Source organism: Polyodon spathula, chromosome 17 (genome assembly GCF_017654505.1).
Source record: "Polyodon spathula isolate WHYD16114869_AA chromosome 17, ASM1765450v1, whole genome shotgun sequence".
Taxonomy (NCBI): Eukaryota; Metazoa; Chordata; class Actinopteri; order Acipenseriformes; family Polyodontidae; genus Polyodon; species Polyodon spathula.
This window is the reverse complement of record NC_054550.1, coordinates 28,570,260-28,590,583: the sequence shown is the minus strand read 5'-3', so window position 1 is coordinate 28,590,583 and position 20,324 is coordinate 28,570,260. Positions and strand designations below refer to the sequence as shown.

Sequence of the window (20,324 nt, the reverse complement as noted above, 5' to 3'; positions counted from 1 at the left end):
TATATATATATATATATATATTTTCATTGTCATGTGTCTGTTTTCCTTATTGTTTTCTTGCAGTGCAAAACAGGTAATTGAAAAGCAAATCCATATCTGCCAGTGGTGCAAGTTAATAATGGTTAATAAAGTTAGTTAATGGTGTGACCAAATGGCAGTAACTTATTTAGTATATTGTATTTTAATGGGCTTGACCATTGTTTGGAATGGGACAGGATTAAGATATAAAGAAACTATTTTTGTACAGTACCAGGTAGCAACCTGAGCCTGTTTTATGGACCAAATTTATTGTGGGTCCAGATCACAAAAATAAGTAATACCAAGATCGTGAAAAAGAATCAGCACTGTAGGTACTTTACAGCTCATATCAGTCCACTATTTCCTTTCTAGCATTTGTACAGTGTAACTCCTTACACAACTTTAAAAAGGGCCACTGGTTCATTATTTATGCGTACTAAAATGTTCAACCAAGGAGATTTCTGCAATTGCACATCAAAAGAAAATAGCTTTTTCTTGATCATTAATTTGCCGCTCTTTAGAGACTCACATATAAGGCATTTCCTTGATGTGAAGAAAATCTCCACTTTCCCTGTGATTAAGGTCCATGCATGAATTTTGTATCATCATAAAAACTAATCCCAGAAATCTATGAAACCAAGGACATCTAAAGATCACTATCTCAGTCCGTCCGTTTGAAGACAACTTTCAGGCAACTTAATATGCTAGCTTTTGAAGCATGTTGTCACCCTGGTTCTTCAGCAATGCTTTGATGATTGGCCTCACAGAAAATACCAATGTGTGTCTTACCCTGAAGAACCTCAAGCAACAGTATTACCAGCAATAGCGACAGAATGGGTCTGGAACACATATCTCACAGCGGTTCTGATACAGTTGCAAATTGGCACTGTATCTTTGACTCACAATGAAATACCAGTATTCATTGGTCTATAACATTGTGACACCATTGACAAGTCAAAATACTGTATGAAGATGTTTCCACAAAGTGATATCAATATACAGGTGGATTTTATTTATCATCCTGCCATTGAGATTCACTAACAACACCTAAAAACATTTCTCCACTCGTTGGAAACTAGTTCCGCACTGAGAAAGTTTGCTGGCTTGCATGATTGGATAGATACAGGTTTAAATGTTTCCGCCTTGGTTTCTGTACACTGTTTATATTTAAACATGTCAAGCAACAAATATCTAGATGTTTTACAAAATGGACAGAATACAGTATACAAAGAACTGCTGGGCAAGACCCTGCTTCAGTTGTACTTTTCTATGGTGCTCTGTAAATGGTGGTAATGATGTGTCCAAGATAAATTATTCTTTTTGTTCCTTTTGGCAGCAATAATTGATTATCTGTGCACTGTCCTCTGTTAGTCAGCAACTCTCAATAAATAACATTCATCAATGTATTGAATGAGGATAGTCTTCAATTATTTATACAAATAGATTTTTCAGTTTTTTCTAGACAAGACTAAACTATCAATTTTTTTTATTTTTTTTCTCAGCTCTAAAGTGGTTTGTAAATGTAGGGAATTCCAAACCATAGGTTAAAGGCTTGTTCTTGAGTGTTCACACAATGGACATGTTTCCATGTACTTTTTTGCCATAACAGTAGTGAATATTGAAAAATGCTTAAATACCCAATGCATGTAGTGGAGACATGAGAACAAGGGAATCCAGACTGTGTTGGTATCAGCAGTTTAATGTTTAAACATTGTTCAAATGAAATAGATATTGACTTTATAATCAGATAGACACTTCACAAGTACATATAAATATGTCTGCTTGAAGCAATGATCTTGTAAATAAATATACATAGCTACATTACAGAAGATGATACTATAGCAAATTATATAAAGCCTATAAATATGACAATTTTTGTTTGTTGTTTTTTTTTTAATACAATAAACACAGTTTGACCCTGTGGTGTAATTTTTCAGGTGTTAATGTTCAGTGTTGGATGGAACGCTGATTTGTGGATTATAATAAGCATATATTGTATTCAGTAGTTTACAGCTTGTGATTTTTGTATTATTCTTTTAATGAGTCTAGTACTCAAGAAAGGCGATGCTCTACAGTTAAGTATGGAGCCAGCAGGTTCATCTGTTGTCACAGATTGTGTGTCGGTTTTCTACTATTTAGTGCAAAACACTTAACTTTTCTTTTGTGTATGTTCTTCTGAGAATCATAATAACACCTTTCTATTTTGATTATTTCTCAAGGTGAAAAAAGCCCAGTTAATTAAAAACCACATACTGTCAAGCAGCTGTTGATGACAGATGTCTCATCATTTTAACAATTAACTCAATTCTTACAAAGTCCTTAAAGGGGCAGACAAATATCATGTGGTGTGAGAGATATGAAATATTTTACCCTCCTAGAGCAGATGTTTTATCCGCAGGGCATGGGAAAGTTTAGGCTGTCAAAAATATACTGTAAGTCATTAATTGGAACTATATTTATAACATCATTTTAAGATCAATTTAAGCAGTTACTGTAAAAGATGTACTATGTTATTCAATCTTAGGACTTGGTGTTAACTCAAACACATTATTTAAATACATCTATACAGTATCTTACAAAGAATTATATTTAACATGCAAATATTCAACCTCACATTCATCCCATGATTATTTTATTTGCCAAATCCCAGGTTTTTGTGTGTTTACTGCTGAAGAACCTTTCTAAGGTAAAGCAAAAAGTATTTAAAGACCTGATAATTATGTTACAGTGTTGTTACAGTTAACCCTGCTGCCATTACATAACATGCACTAAAGTCTTTTCCTGTTCTAACTCTCTTAATACATGAGAAACATGTTTCACAAAAGTACAGAATATGGTCTTTTAAATCTGAGAAAAACTGAACAAGCAATTAAAATCCAAAGGATTTATAATACATACTTTATGAATATACCGAAGAATTTCTAAATTGATTCTATTAAAATCTCAACAATATGAAGCAGAAAGAAAAGGCTTCCTGCAAGGAAGGTTACCGCAAATTCATGGAAGCCAGACAAAAGGGTTTAAAGTTAATCAAAATACGGAGTTCAAGCCAAGTTCAAAATTCAGTCTAAAAACAGCCCAATCTTCACGGAGCAGTGAAAACAAGACATCATTAAGTGGATCAGCATTGAAAAAAGTGTTTCAAATGTCAAACAGTGTATGATGGATTGGTCTGACCATAACTAAGGTTTATAGAGTCAAGAAATTATAGAAATCAATATTGGAGCCAGGCAATAAATTATTCTTTGTTTAAATATTATTTGACTAAATTATTCCTATTTTTTCCTCCTTATTGGAAAAATAAAAACTTTTTCCCTGCATTTTTGGCAGTGTGAAAATCAAACAGCTTGATAAATTGAACTAAATACAGTAACTGTATTTTATACAGTAAGTGTTGCTGTGTGTCTGATGACTGGAAATTAATGTTTCTTCAGTTATAAAGCTTTCATATACACAATGTTAGGAAAATAGCACTTTGGAAATTGTTTTTAAAGAACAAATTCCATTTTATAGAATTGGTATAAAAATGGTTATACAGCTACATGTGGATCACTGATTTTTTAAAAATATACAGAACTACAACTACAGAAAGAAGCTTTATGTGACATTGAGGTTTTGTGATGGGTACACAGATTCTACGTCTTATCTGCAGAGTGTTTTAAATGTGAAAGGTAATTAAAAAAAGTAATAAATAAATTGGAATGTTGTAGGTCTGTATCCAGTAATACAAGTAAACCTCTCGTACTGCGGCATCTTTAATGAATACCAATTCATCTTCATTATTTGTGTAGTGCTTTGAGTGGACAAGAGAAAATAACCAATAATTACATTTTGAATAGCTGGAAATTGGTAGAAAGATGGTTACTACAGTAATAAAGATAAGGCAGAGGCACTTTATTGGATTGTACTGTATCTTTCTCTTACCAGTTAAATTTACCAGATTTACTTTATTTCACCCTGTGACAGGGTAACGTGCCTGCCCCTGTAGATTTAAAAATTGTTCTTTTACTTTTTGTTTGTACTGTGTTTTCTTCAACAAGCCTGGAGGTAGAGGAGGAGGAGGAGGTAGTGCAGGAGAAGTACTGTACCCTCACGACTGTGTGTATAAACAGGGTGAGCTAAGGGGGATCATGGTGTGTAGACTGGGATACCTACAACTTTAGGGTAGGAATTAATTTAGGGGATTTTAATGCCTCCTTAGTTTATTTTATTTGTGTAGTGAGAAGGTTCCTGGAGCGGGACCTCCCTTTTAGAGGGAGCAGCGCTTGGCCTGCTTTTGTTTTATAGCTGTTTTTGCATTTTTGTGATTATGTACGCTGTATTTGTGTATGTTCTCCCACACTAGGGATACCATTGCTTGTACCCTAGTGACGGCCACCATCCACTGCATCTGCCTGCGTGATCTTTAATAAAACGTTTCAACGTCATACCCTGTGTCTCTCGTCTCTCAGGTAATAGTATACCCACACAGAAACAGAACACCCCTGACACACACCCACTGACATGTTTACCTAATTTTCTAACGTTTTAAGTCCTGCATTTCCCCTCTCATGCTTATGTGATGAACAGTACCTAGAAAGAATTTACCTCTTCAGACCTATACATGGCAAATATATACAATAATCAGCATGCCAGTTTGCTAATTCCACTAATTGTCCCATTAACTAATGTTTCACACATTATCATTAGTGGTGAAAACCTGGAATATAAATATGTGAACTGGACTCCTTTTAAAGTTAAAGACATTGAGAAACATGTGTCATATATTACAAAAATTACAAATCATGAACCCACATAATCTTCAGGATTTTACCTGACTGTTGTTGTATGTCTGAATTTAAGTTTGGACGGCTGTAAACAATGGACATGAACCTGGGATCAGATGTCATGAACTTCCTCATCCTTAACTTTACAATACCCTGTAACCTTTTAGATAAACAGGAAGAGGCTATGAGCTCTACTGCAGTTCCTGCTAGGGATTATTAATGACTTCATTTAAATAATAAATACAAAGCCATATTTGCTAGATAGCAATTTATTTAATTAATTAATTAATTGATTGATTTTTTTGGCAACTAGTCAAAAGGGCGAAGCCAAATCTTTTGAAAAATAAAATCAATGAAACAGTAGGAAAGTAGCATATTTTAGATTAAGGAGGTTCTACTTTAAGTTAACAGCAAAAGAGTGAGAAATAATTTTATCAATCACACAGCAGATGTTTAACAGCATTCCAAATAACAGTTACAGCGCCTGTAGAAAGTCCAGACCCCCTTGAACTTTTTTCACTTTCTGTTGTGTCAGTGCCAAAGAGTTTCATGCATTTAAATGAGGATTTTTTTTTCCACTTATCGACTCACCATACTCTACACACACACTGTTAAGGAGAAAAAAGTTTTTATTGAGAAAAAAAATTTATATACTAAAAATACAAGTGGGTGGGTGCTATCTAATTAGATGATCAGAGTGTCAATTATTTACTGACTTCCTGTATTCAGGTTTTGTTAGTTGATGTTTTCACCTAATAAATGTACTCTTAAAGATGCTGAAGTAAAATTAAATAAGCATGAAATATGCAATATTTGTCCCCAAAAAATAATAATTAGGTTCTAATATAAAATATCTAAATTTGCAGCTATATCCAAAATAAAATCAGCGCATTATGAAACACATTTTAATACAAGATGACATATCTTGTGTCCTTAAAAAAATATGCTCAGAGAAACAGAGGTATCAATCACAGTTCCCTTGCTAATTCACTCAAGCCATAAATGTGTAATCATATAACAACTGTATATAATTATATAGCATGAAATTGAAGTGAAAAATAATAATACAAAAACAGACAACATAAGAATAGATAATTATAAAATACACATATTGGTTATTTATCTAAATAAATAACACATTTTAAAGATGTATTTCTTTTATCCATGCAATTGCATGAACATATGTTCTCCCACAACATGACTGCATGAAAGCTGTAAAGTATAAAATATGTAAGATAGCATACCTTGCTGTAGGTGTAGCTCATGTCTGTGGATGGAATACCTCCTATTTGTAGAAATGTGGCATAGTCACTTCCAGATCCCAGTTCCCCAATACTAAAAAGACACAATTGGTATTGTATTAATTAATGATGAATTAAACTAAAGCAAACTATTAGTTTTTTTTTTTTTTTCTTGTAAGTATGGATAATGTAATATAGTCACGTAAAGGTTATGAAACCATCAGAGATGGAGTTTATCGTCATAAAATCTCTCAATAGCATAGCCTCTTCAGTCAGAATACAAACACTAGAGACTATTTTAAAACTGAGTCATCACGACACTATGAATGCTTTTGCAATTAATAAGCTTCTCAAGAAGGAAGATGTTTGCTAAAATTGCTGCTGCATCTTGACGAGCACTGTAAGAAACTGTTTTTATTGCCTGTGGTTCAAAACATATGGCTCAAAAGACCTTGATGGGCTATCAAAGAAACATAAAAAAAATATATCATTAGGAACCATTTGAATAGATTGTATTACACCTGCTGTACAGCTCAAGTCTTAAAATAACATTTTATCAGATACATTTATTTGAGGTGAGTTTAAGGTCTTCAGGTATGTCATTCTTTATTTGTAGATGTCACACATATCACTGAGTTGTAGTGGGCGGGGCATGTAAAAGTAGATAGGATGCCAGGTCCACGCAGGCAAAACATGGCTTTATACTCTATCATCCTTCAGCAAAACCCCAAAAAACTCACATATTTCTGTACTCCTATTAGATTAATGATGATCTCAAATCTAAATATAGCCTGACATGACAGTATGGCTGGTTTCTTCAATTTTGGTTGTAAAAACTTAAATCGCCATACAGAAAAAAAAAAAAAAAAAAAAAAGTCTGAGGATTCATTTAAACTATAATACCAAGATTCTCCATGCAGGCTTTTGAACCAGAGTCCGCAGTAAACAATAGTACAGCAAAGACTTGCTTACAATTATGCCTGGGCTCTATAGCTTTAAATAATGTAAGACTTAAAGAAAACAAGTATTGCTGTAATTGTACTGAGTAATTTAATCTGTTGGCATCCTCTAGACAGAGGAATTGACTCACACTGTCTGTCACCTGTGGAGGTGAAAGGAGATAATGTCAGATTTATGATTAATTTTCAGCTACGGCTTTTTCTTCATTAGTCTTTATAAACTTTGTTGAATACATCGGTGAATTTGTATTCTTTGTGCAAAGCAAGACTAATGTCAAGCAGAACTGTCCCCACTAGAGTCTTAAGTAAAACTCCAGGATGTGTTTTCGTTCCAAGAAATTATTTTTACCTAGTCATGCGGCCATGGAATTTCAATCCTCCTAGAGCTGACCCAGAAAAAAATAACATTTGACTTTCTCAATGGCAGTTTACAGTTAAGAGTTGGAAAGAAGTCTCTCATTGCAGGATCAATATCCCCTACATGATCCCCAATACCTACATTCATAGGACTGTACAATAAGTAAAACAGATGCTAGTAACAAATGTCCATTCCAAGTTTCATCAGATTTAAGTAACAAAACTGTAATGAACTATTGTTTATGGCTCTATTAATACTGTTTAATAGCAGGTCATACTGTATGTATGTAACTTTAAAATATTACAATGGGGGTAGTAATTATTATTTTTATACATTTTTTTGTCTCATTTTGATTTTCTTAAAATTAAAATCTAGGATAGGAGTGAATTTTTTTTTTAAATCTTTAGAAAAGAAAAACTCCCGTTTTTAAAAAAATCTGCAGCAGGCGATTGGTTACCATCTCAGTGGAAGTGCAAAGGTGCTCAGTTTTTTTTAAATGAGTCGAGAGGCTGTCAATAAGGGAGAAGGGCCAGCAAGGGCAGCACATATTCAACTTGACAAATCTGCACGTTATTTACATTTCCGTGAAGGCATGCTGATTATAATTATTTGTTGCAACAAGATCCTATAGTTTGAATGTAAAACAGCAACATATACAGCAATTCATAATTGTGAAAGTCAACTTATTGTCACAATACTAAAATAATTACAATTTTGATTGCTGTTGCAGAACTGGACTACTGAATACATACTGAGGGAGAGTTGGGTCGTACTCAGATGGGTCATTTGCCAACCATGTATCAAACACTGTCTTCCTACCATTAGCAATTTCATCTGGATTTGGATTTTCAACCTGGAATACATTAACATGCAGACAATATGAAACCACTGAAGTGCAGGGAATAGTTTGTATTCACTGCAGAGCCTTTTAAATCTGAAATAAACCTGTCATGCTAAAAACAGACAAGTAAGAATAAATGGATCACCCATACAATACAAAAAAGGACAAGTTATAAATAATGGTAATCCAATCAAGGTGTTTTTCAATTCCATTTCCAATTCCTTTATAAAATCAATTTCCAATTCCTATTCCCTTTTAATCAATTCCAACACATACTTGATCAAAATTGCACTTAGCAGTATTCTGTTAAAATGAGCTTCTCACAAGCAGCACATTACTTACACTGAAGTCACTGTTAGTGAAATAAACTGACTTTAAATGAAAGCAGTTGAACAATCACAGATATTATTATGTCTAAAATATCAATTCCAATATCTTTAAATGAATTGGGATTTATCCTAACCCTGATCCCTATATGTGCTGTGAGAGAGTTAATGGTTGTGCAGAACAATAGATTCTTAACAGTTGAAATGCTCTCCTTAGGCAACTGGTTATGAAAATAAAGAACACATTACCTTCTTTGCAGACTCATGTAATAACTTGTAGAGGTTGGGTGTTGCACTTGCTGTCAAACTCGTGTTTCCTAATTAAGCACAATGTCAATTTTCAACTCTGGGATAAAAGCTTGGTCATTCTAATCAAAACATGCAATGCTACTATTTTCTGTAGGTATACAGTACATAAATTCTGTTTTACCTTCCACAGCAATGTCAACATTTAAGTACGCCACAGCTCTCGTTCCAAGAATTTTAACAAGTTCCTGTGAAAATTTAGACAACCACATTTATGACAGATGCATTTCGTGGTGTCGTAGATAATAAACTTAGATCGTGCTTTTTTAACAAAAGCATTGCAAAACTGCTTCTGACTTTATAACCAAGCTAATACTATAAAGTACAATTGAAATTCTTAACAGATACCTGACCTCAACCCATTCAGTGGATCCTATAAGCCCATGTTCTTCAGCCCCCCAGCTGCAGAATACAATGGATCTCCGTGGTCTCCAACCTAAAACAAAATAAACAATGGCAATTCAATGTTAAAGCTAAATATTATTTGATATAGAAAAAAATACATTTTTAAAAGAGCTCTCTAACATGTTACAAACTTAAAAGTTTCATTTCAAGAGTCAACCCTATATTTTGGTTGGAAGGGAAGCAAATCTAACCCCATTGTGTTTTTTTTTTTGTTTTTTTATTAAGTAAAGTTTCTGGATTCATAATCTTGAACAGAATGACCATATAATCTTTAACGATAATATAGTGCATAGTTATGTTGCTGCATACTGTATGATAATTTTGAATCCAAGGAAATCTCATCACTTTGATAATACCAGTTTCCTCAGTCACCCTCACACACACTGCTTGTGTAAATATGATGGGATTTACTTCTCAGAGAGAGACAGACTAGTATTTCAGTAAGTATACAGTGACTCCTAAAGTTTCTGTGTTTGTATGCAGAGGTGGAACCATTTATATTTCAGCTTTCATACTTTGAAACTGATGTGATATGACATGTACACAGCAGCACCAGGTTGGATTACCACATAGCACAGGACAGTGCTGTATACTCTTCCTTCTTTAATAAACTAAATTTGCAGTAAAATTGGAATAAATGACTTGCATTTGGATTCATGGATCTAATTTCATGCAATATAGCTTTGAGTTTCTTTAGCTTCCATCCATCCAGGTTTATCCTAGATTTATATATATATATATATATATATATATATATATATATATGGGGGGGGGGGTTGATTTCAAGGGCAGACACTATAAAACAGTCAGGTCATCTCCTTTTCATGAGTAGCTTGTGGGCATTTTTTTTTCAATAATAAAAAAGCAATTCAATAAAAATATATGAATCAAATTCGTTTCCTTTTTATCTTTTGCCACCCAGTTAAAAATGATATGAGGGTGTGACATCACTGTTCAGTGATTCACACGATAACTTATTTTCTTCTCTGTATTTGAAAAACGCGTGTCTAGCATATATTTGCATAAATGAATCTTTCCATTGATAGCTTGGTGATAATACCCAGAGGTTCACTGCAGATTGTAGTCTACCTAAGTACCTTAAAAAGTCAAGCTTATTGTGCATTATCTGATCATTAACTGGCTGGGTTAGGCCTAATGTGGGTTTTTTTTTTCCCCAATGTTTTGTTTGAAAATAGCTTTATTTGAAAAGTATGACAAATCTTTTAATATTATGCGTTCATTTCTTATGTATGTGTTGCTAATGGGCTATAAAGATGGTAAAAAGGAGAAGTCATTACTTGGATCTCTACTCCAGAGATTCTAAATTCATTTTTTAATATGGTTGTTAAGATACAGCAGAATGCAATGGTTAAAGTTTCACCTTGAGGTCCATCAGCACAACAGACCACAAAACCATTAGCATGCTATCTAATCCATTAGAATTACATTTGTAAATGTCTTGCTTTTAAGACTTTTTTTTGCTTTAACTCATTAAGTACCAAATACATTTCTTTGAAAAAAAATTAGAATGATACATTCTCAATCAATATTTCTTCACAGAAGAAAAATATATAATTCTTTGTTTTGACTGCGTACTCCTGCCTCCTATTTTGAGGGCAGTCAAGTTAGATGTAACCATAATCAGACCAGTGAAGTGCCACGTCGGCTATGAAGCTCAACACTGTAGGTAGGAAAATGTATTTGTTTTAGGCTTCATTTTCTTATTTTATATTGAGGCGTAATAAACGCATATGCAGGGCTACATTTGCAGAAATAATTTTATGCTGTTTCTAATGATGCAAAGAAAATAATTCCTCTTTTTCATTCATATTTCATTATGCATTTCTCAAAAGGAAAAACCATAGGGTAGCCTGCTAAAGAAGATACTGTAAGCATAGGAAACTCTGAAATTGCCAAACTTACAGACAGACAGACTGACAGACAGACAGACATATGATGGCATCCACTTATCCCCTTGGCAGGAAATTTCATCCCCAGTGGAGAGTAAAAAACCAAATGACAACATCCATCAAATACTTGTGACTGGCTGGTTAGCAGATTTGACATAGCATACTGGGCATCTCGTGTTTGCAAAAGCAGTAACTGCTCCTTCAATTACTGTACCATCTTTCAGCAGTTCCCCAAAAGCTCTACTGAGTTCCATCACAGCTGCAGAGGCGCTGGAGGGGTCAACAGCTCCGAACACCCAGGCATCTCGATGGTTTCCAAGGACAACATATCGATCTGCAGTTAAAAGTATATTCCAGCCATTAGAATAGTAAAACTCAACCTTGGAAGCCTCTATAGATTACATTCAGGGTGCAGATTAGATCTTTCAATGCTGCAATGTATATTGTTGTGTTATTCTTATATAAGTACAAAAGCATGGTGCAGTTAATAAATGTTCACGGAGCAGGAGCCAGGGCTGCAAGAGAAGGGAGTATTTTTTGCAGGCTCAGCCTCTAGACAAAGGAGAGAGAAAATGATAGGCCGGATTCTAATCGAGACAGCCTTCCCTATGGAGCCGAGACTAGCCCTAATGGCCTTCGAGCCCCTGAAAAGACAGTCCTCTGACTTATTGGAGAATCGTTATAGGCTCGGCCTAGCAACTGGATCCCAGTTAGCGACCGGGTTCGACCGTCAGAGGACGGAATGGCTCATACGAAGCCTTGATATAAGGAAGAAAAGAGAATCTGAAAGAACACAATTAATTGTTAGTTATGGGACTCGAGCACTATGTGGGCCATGTCCCAGAAGGGTAAAGAAGGAAGTAAGCAGAGCCTTCTTTCTTGAGGCAAGATATAGCGCATGAGCTGCAAAAGAATAGTGTGGCCAGTGGTCCCCACTGACCACACAAAGAACCTGCGGTTACTGGAACTCCAGGTAGGGGAAGTGAGAGTCACTCTCCCCCCAAAAGATGGACCACCAGCTCCCCGCTGCACCCACACCTGTGAAGAAAAACAAAGATCGTGTGCCAATGTATAACATAAAAGCAAGAAGAGACAACTAATGACAAAGACAAACAAAATAACTAAAAGTAGATGGTTGGTGGAACAAGCTATGTGTTGGCCATCCACTCGGTGGAGAGGACAAAAAAACCTTCTATTAGGGGAAAACCTCTGGTGGTCCTGGCGAGAGGTTGACCCCACTCTGGGCATACTAGCTATCAACTGGTAAGCTGCAGGGATATCACATGGCAGTGATCAGATGTACGAGTTGACTTCTGAAGTGCTGAAGATGTGACCTCTGGCTGCTGAAGAGGCTGCACCAATTCTGAAGGAGTGTATGGTGTAGAATAGGGGAGAAAGACTTGCTCTGGCGATGAGAGTAGAGAGGTGGGAAGAGAACCAGTGTCTGATAATGATAATTTTGAAACAATTATAGTCAAATGTACTGCTGGGATGACTGCATTATTGGAGATGCTTGGAAGATGGCAAGCTTGGATGATGAAATTGTGGGAAACTGATATCAAAAAAAATTAAAGATGAGCTGATGGAACTTAATTTGATGATTGTTCCAGTGCTGCAGCAAGGTGTTGCACATCCTGATGTCTAGAGAGATGAGATGAGGCTGAGGGAGGAGAGCGGGTCGCAGCATATAAAAAAAGCAAAACACAGGAGAAAGAGCTGAGCCGTGACTGGGTTTAAATAGGGAGTCAATGATGACAGACAGGTGAAATTAGGAAGGGGCGAAGCCCTGGCTCTTGCCTCCTTGAACTCCACTAAAGTTAACATGTAAACGGCTGTTTAACTCCATCTTCGTTTTAGAAAGTGTAAGCTTTACTGATGGGAGAGTACTGGTAGTATTTTAACAGGTGGTAAAACACATGGGTGTAGACAAAATATATATCCCACAAAAAAAAAAAAAAAAATATATATATATATATATATATATTCTCTTAACAAGCAGAAATTAAAAGAAACAAATATGAATTATATTTCTTGTATATTAACATACAAATTCACTCACAAAGTTTTTATTTCAGGTTTTCTTCACCTTATATTAAAATATAGTTTGATATTCATGAAACTGTTATAGACACTTAGTTTTTTTAACAAAAGTCTAAAACTGTATGCTAAAAAAATCTTCAAATAACTAAGGAGTTGTTATTAACTGATGAAGTGGTTTATTAAACTATTAATATGACCCAATAATATATAAAGATGATGTAAGTTAAAATTAAATGGATATCATATTTAAGTACTACAGCATATTCAAATAAGAACTTAAAAAAGAAATGACCTGGTTCATGTTCTCCTCGAATATATCCAATCACATTGTGCGTCGTTCTTCTCTCGTTGTATGTGCGAACATGTAGCTTCAGTTTACTGAAAAAAAAGAACATTTCAAATTAGATTTCTCTTTTAACATTTAAGCACTGTACAATACAAAAGGACATGCATTTGGCAGGGTTATGGCTGCCCCAATGCCTAATCAGTATGTTTATGTGTGATTATCTTACTGTCAAGATTAGGTAATCATTAGGAAGTCTGAATAATACATTATTGTATTGCCTTCTGGTCCGCATTGGAGAAATCATTTACTATGTGTGAAAAATAATGATTTTAAACATTTTGAATATGAAGCCTAACACAGTGCTTTTTACATTAAAAAATACATCAAACTGTACAGCCAGCACTTTTTTTCTGGTGTCACCAATTCTGGCTGTAAATGAAGGAAGTGTTCAACGTGACAAATGAAAACAGCTGTACAATCCAATTTCCATTTCAATTATACAATACAGCATTGAATCCGAATACAGAATATGAGTGATTGGTCAGAGCCAGGAATTTAAAAGTCTCATGCCCACTTGCAAATAATCATAATTCTTATATAAAAAATACCCACAATTAACCTTAAGCAAGAGTCTTTTATTCTTCTAAGATTCTTATATAATCTATTACTGATACCGGACAGCCATATAAGATCAAAGGAAAGAAGACTTTGATTGAAGATGATTTTGTAATGCTGTAACCAAGACTGTATCTCAAATGGTTTTAGAGATATGAGATGTTGAATGATTAACTAAAACATTACAGCTGGTTTCAGGGTCTGTGAAACCAACATGCTTTACTTGTATTGTTTTATATGAATTAATCGCCTCCCTTGACTCATGTGGATGACTTAATGTAATGACTAAAACGTTGTTATTCAATACACTTTCCTTTTTTATACTTTTATTGTTTAAAATCTTGAGCCAATGGAATCTTTGGCAACCGGAGTAATTGAAAAGTGGTTTGTACTTTATTAAAACTGAAAATACCTAAAAGATATAAAAGCCCTTTATCAAAAATATAGTGAATTCTGCCATTTAAAAGGTTACTTTTTTTTTTTCTGAAGTTACATAAAATATTATGCATGACTGGCAAAACAAGATGGAAGGATTTGCCATTTCAGAATGACAATGAGAAATCTGCCTGGACTGCAGACAAGGCCTTGTCAGCTGAGGTAAGTTATTGACATCAGTTGTCCATGGAGGTCAGTATGGAACAGCTATGCTGAATTTCTCCCTTTTATTTGTCAAAGGATCTTTATAAATATTCATGTTCTTTACAAATCCTCCAAGCACATTTAATCAAGAGTTTCAGTGGAGCACAGTGTGAGAGAGTGGCAAAGCCAAGCTTAGTGGAGAGCACTAATAACCAATGCTTCCTCAACATGCTGGCTCTGAGACAGCTACAGTAAGACATGACCTATACCCCTTATATGACAAGTTAAGTAAGGACATTAAATTAAACTGCTGCAGTAAAAGGTGCCTTAACCTATAGGAAGCAACAGCTGTTTACAGTTTCATTACAATAAGGAGCTGCCAGAAGCTTGCTTTTTGATATTGCCTGCTTAAGAACTGATTCTGGAAATTGTACCCAAGCTTAGATTATACTGTATAAATGAAGTGCTCTTGGAAACAGCTCTGACTTGACCACGCCCCAAAGGGACTTTGCTCCTTAAAGTGAATGAGTTAATCTTCTGTACCAACACAGCCTCTCGGGTGTAATAAAGTAAGAAAGTCAAGTATACACACATTTTAAGTATCTGAAGGAGTATCTGTCTCCTCCACCTGCAAGACAGCAGATAATCACCCTTCAATGTGTCCAGCTTTAGTATATTCCTAGTAGGGGAGAGATGCTCCAAGGAGGGAAAATGAAAGTGTTTTGCTTGTTTTGTTTCAAGCATGCTTCATTTTAAAGTTTGATGTGCCTTCTAAGTGGTTAGTTCTTCAAATGGAAGGGGAGCATCAACAGAAAAAACATTGCATTATTTCAGTATTCAATGAACAAATTCAATAACCTTTTCCAGAAAACATTAAATGCAACGTTATACATGTTTTTAATATCAGATTTCCTGGAATGTTAATACAATAGCATTTTTGGACATACATTCTCAATTATATAGTATTAAATAGCACCATAGAACAAGGTAAATGACAAGCATGCACTAAAGGGCATAAAGCTGTGCTATGTTTTTCTAATCAATCTGCCCCACAGCTGAGAAATATTCACTTTCACTTTCAGAGCAACAACGTGGGCCCCATCATTTTTGGAGCGAAGGCAATATAAGGCAGACAATTCTAGAAAAAAAACAGATGCTTAAAAACACCATACAAATGTAATTTACTGTACGTTTTATTTGCTCTTCAGATATCCATACAGTTTAAAAATAAATGGACCAGTGAAACAAAAAAACAAACCAATGCAGCCCTAACATTTGTTATTGCTGTATTATTATATGGTATCAGAAGTAGCATTGACACAAATGAGTGTTCCCAGTATCACCATTCACCCAACAACTCATTAGTCACTCAAGAGATCCTTCATTATCTGTCTGCTAAAGTTTTATTGTTCACAGCCAACTAACAAAAGAAGCTGCTGTCTGCACCAATTGAAAAGCATACAAGCCAGCATGTCTGGAAACCAAAACATAACAGGCACAAAACAAGCCTGTGTTAATGTCTGGTGCACTGACGTTCTGTATTCTGATCCCTGGCAGTGAGACTAATCTGGTGATTTTGCATAATTGTTAAGGTGCCCGTTTGTGGTGTGCAACATCGGCAGTTCTTCCCTGTTACATGAACACACATAACCCAAACCTAACAGACGAAAAAGTTAATGATTTTTGCCAATTGTTATTTATATATACACACACACACACACACACACACACACACACACACACACACACACACACACACACGTCTAAAGTCTTAGACATGTTGTATATTTTTACTCTGATGGATTATGAGCATCAACAATTTACTCAAAGCCTCCAGTAGTGTTTTCTACAATTATAACAACTTTGACTTGCATAAAGAAGGAAAAACATTGAGTGAAATAGATCGCATCACTTGATTTTCAAGGTGTGATATCCGAAGCATAATCAACAAGTACAGAGAAACATCATCTGTAAATTAACAAACCCAGGACTGGAAGATCCAAAGCACCTATGACCATTGTTGATCTTGTGCATATTTTAGCCTTTTAGTCTGTGTTCCCCTTTCTTAACAGAGGTATTTTTTACTGCAACACATCATTTAGGTCCTGAATTACAGGTGATTATATGTGAACAGTATAATTATAGCAGAGCTATGCAAGTTGGTGTTATTCCCATTGCCACTGAATATGTTAAAAACTGCTAACATATTTGTAGGTTGCTTTAGTATTCCTGAAGAAATTATTGCAGCAAAGAAGAAACGGTTCCCATGCATTTGTTAAACATAGATGTGTCTGGCATATTCTTATATATATTGACAAAAAAAAAAAAAAAAAAAACCCAAAGCAATATCATTGTCATCATCAGGATATTTACAGTTTAAAATTAGTCTAGTCTTGTATTGACAAATAAAAAGGTTGTTTTTTTTGTTTGTTTGTTTGGGTTTTTTTTTTTGAGGTACCAATAACACAGCAACTCACTTGGTGCCTGTGGGATAACCAGCTCAGAAAAATAAGTTCTCCTCCAAGGTAGTGAGAGAAAGATTAAGAATGTGGAAACAAATTAAAGACAAGTCCCCAAGAGAAAGGCCAGCTTCTTTATCATTAATCCTAATATCCCTCACTAATCATGTTGGAATGAGCAATCACCTGTCAGTGTATAGCTATTTGCATGCCAGTACTTATTTAAAATAAATTTTATTTGAACAGTAACTATCTGCTCCTACCTACAGCGCAATCTAAGGCTGTTTCTGTACACATTTAAAATGTTTGCCTCATGTACACCTTGGCATACTTTGTTCAGTAACTAAAGAAATAAATAAGGCAAATAAATGACAACAGCAGTATGATGCTAATTGGATCATGCACTCTTTTCTTCTGATAATTGAATAACCACTTATATCCATATACTTATACTCACATCCGTCTTATGATTAGCGGCCTTCCTTTATTATCGTTTTTCAGATTTTTCAAACTCTAAAGTCTTTTTGCTTAAAGAATCTGCCATTATATCATTACCACTATTCTTTGAATAATGTGATAAAAAAGCATTCCTACAAAATCAGCTGTACACAAAAAAAGCAGGATTCAACATTATATAAAAGTACTAGAATCCACTCAACTTCTATAGTATAACCTTGGAATATAGCATTCTAAAACCATCCCTATTATCAGCAACTGAAGAACAAGCTGTCACTCGAGTGCAAAGCAGGTGCAGAATGAAGATGATGTAATGTCCTGGACGGCATGCTGCCTTTTAAACAATGAATGCAGCTTCAGTAGAAGTTGGTGCTACCCAAAATTGACACGTAAATCCAAAATATCACTATGTTGTTTTTAAAGTTCCCAGGGATGACGGATAAACATCACAAGCATCTAATATTTATGAGAGGTATTGTAATAGCCTATAACAATGTGAACTAAACACTGAGGTTAGACTAGGTGCTGCACAGTCAGCAGTTGCTGTATGTCAAGAAAAGTAATGGTGACCGATTTCACTGGTACCCCAAATGGCCATTGTAATCCATTTACCGTAGTATGGAGGGGTCAATTTGCTTTTAATATGCAAAAAATAAAAACATAGATGTCTTGTTTTATTAGCTGCCATTAAAAATATTTTTTGACAAAATCAAAGAAAAAAAATAATGTTTGTTTTAGTATCTGAACTGATTTGGGGGAATTAACTTGTTTTGTTTTTTTAAGCTACCAATAAATTCACCAGGAAACTATTGTGAGTTGCCATGGAGACATCTGCTGATTTCTTTCTGTATCACCATACAGTCCTGAGTACTTCCTTCTTTTTTTCAAATGTAGCCAACCTGAAAAGCATTATCATGCACCTTTGAATTATACAGCCTGACTGCTAATGACTTCTTTTGTAATGTACTAATGAATGAGTTTGCAGCATATTTTCCAAGTGAGACCAAGTGAAACGTTGCAATAGCATTGTAATCGTGTATAGACATTTCACATGAATCTGCAATCTGTTTAATAGGATGTTTGTGTATTTTATGTAAATTTTTGAAAGCTTGGAGAAGAACTCTGATTGACTTGACTGATAAACCTCATGTGGTGCTGAAAATACTGTGCCCAGGGAGAGAATTTACAAACCACAATCATCCCCAGCAAGTTTACTATTGAGAGTCTGAAGAAAGCAGACAGCACTAAATTAGTTTTGTAAAGCATTTTAAATCCTGGAAACTTCTGAGTCCCTTACAGCAAACTAAGAATGAATAAAGTGCAAGATGCAAATAAAAATACTCACTATTTCCACAGTGAACTGCTATTCAATGTATGTGAATCCTTAGCAGGTCATTACTGGATTAAGGGTTCTGGTTCTTTGTCAATGGCCAAAACAGATGCTATTTTGACCTTCTTGTCATTCACAGATTTACTTTAAACTGTGCAGCACCTAGTCTAACCTCAGTGTTTAGTTCACATTGTTATAGGCTTTTACAATACCTCTCATAAATATTCTGTGACCTTGACCTGGAGGTCAAAAGTCAAAGGTTTCACACAATCCTTGTATATGCTTCAGTCTGCCTGCATAACAATGACCTCAATAACCTACTTAGTTTGTGAGTGATGGAGTGTGAAAGACAGACGGACGGAAGGTATAATTTTAGTATCGTCTCCCTGCTTTGCGGGCTGTAGATAATGATTGCAAACAGCATTTAGTCAGTAAAAAAACAAAGCAAAAACAGAATTCAATTTTAAGCTAACAGACCCTACCACTTCTACCAAATGTGCTGTGGATTTAAATCAAATATTTCATGATAAAGTACCACAATACAACAATGGATTATCAGTATGCATTGGTTCATAACTTTGTGTTACAACTCTTACTTCATGTCAAATTGCTAACACCGACCCCTGAGTAAAGACAATATTGCAATGCCACTGATGTGCCACTAAAGTGTTACTGAAGATCATTAATAAGGACATGAATGTTTAAAATGCCAGTGTGAAATACTGTAAAGGGTCTTAGCTGAATAAATGTCAGGTCATCACCTGTTGCTATAAGGAGGAATAAATCCAGGACCAAGTCGATATGTCACATTCAGCCCCCCTTGCCATGTGCTGTTTGCTTCTGGTCCAGATATTTTTCTAAAATAGAAAAAAGAAAAGGTTTTATAATATTTATATGATATTGTCTTGAAAATCTTTATTTATGTCATATTTAAATATAAATTACCTGAGGTATTTAATGGCATCATCATATCCTATTGGAGTAACTGGGATCGCAGATACACTATGAGAGTTGCTCTCTTTTTGGTAAAACGCAGACTCTGTGTAGAATAATAAAAGAAAAAGAACACAACCAAGTCAAATGTAATTTGAAATAAACAGTAGTCACATGATTTAAAGTGGTAAAAGCAACATGGTAGCGATGAACAAAGACACATGAGAATGACATGGAAATATGTAGCCCAGAATCTCTGCTTTCAGTCTGAAATGAGCTTGAATACCTAAATGACTCTGTGGGACATTCTGGAGAATAGACTCCATTGAGGAATGGTTATTAAAGTTCACACATTTAAACTCTGACAGTCCAATTGGTGACTGATGCAATTCTGTAACCATTTGAGTAGCAGTTAAGACTTACTTTAACAACCTTGTATCATCTTAGACTTGGCTGCATGTCTATAGAAATCAGCAACATGCTTTTTTTTCTAAAT

General features: G+C 34.9%; 1 protein-coding gene across 1 annotated transcript in view; it reads right to left on the bottom strand.

Moving 5' to 3' along the window:
- Window positions 1-20,324, bottom strand: part of LOC121329675 (putative N-acetylated-alpha-linked acidic dipeptidase) — a 64,567-nt gene that overhangs the window by 32,449 nt on the left and 11,794 nt on the right. Inside the window, exons 5-13 of the mRNA XM_041275382.1 lie at window positions 19,841-19,934; window positions 19,657-19,752; window positions 13,463-13,548; window positions 11,345-11,464; window positions 9,169-9,251; window positions 8,940-9,003; window positions 8,759-8,826; window positions 8,095-8,195; window positions 6,029-6,119 (exon numbers count right to left, since the gene is read on the bottom strand). Coding sequence (XP_041131316.1) covers window positions 6,029-6,119; window positions 8,095-8,195; window positions 8,759-8,826; window positions 8,940-9,003; window positions 9,169-9,251; window positions 11,345-11,464; window positions 13,463-13,548; window positions 19,657-19,752; window positions 19,841-19,934 — 803 coding nt within the window. The remainder of the gene's footprint in view (window positions 1-6,028; window positions 6,120-8,094; window positions 8,196-8,758; window positions 8,827-8,939; window positions 9,004-9,168; window positions 9,252-11,344; window positions 11,465-13,462; window positions 13,549-19,656; window positions 19,753-19,840; window positions 19,935-20,324) is intronic.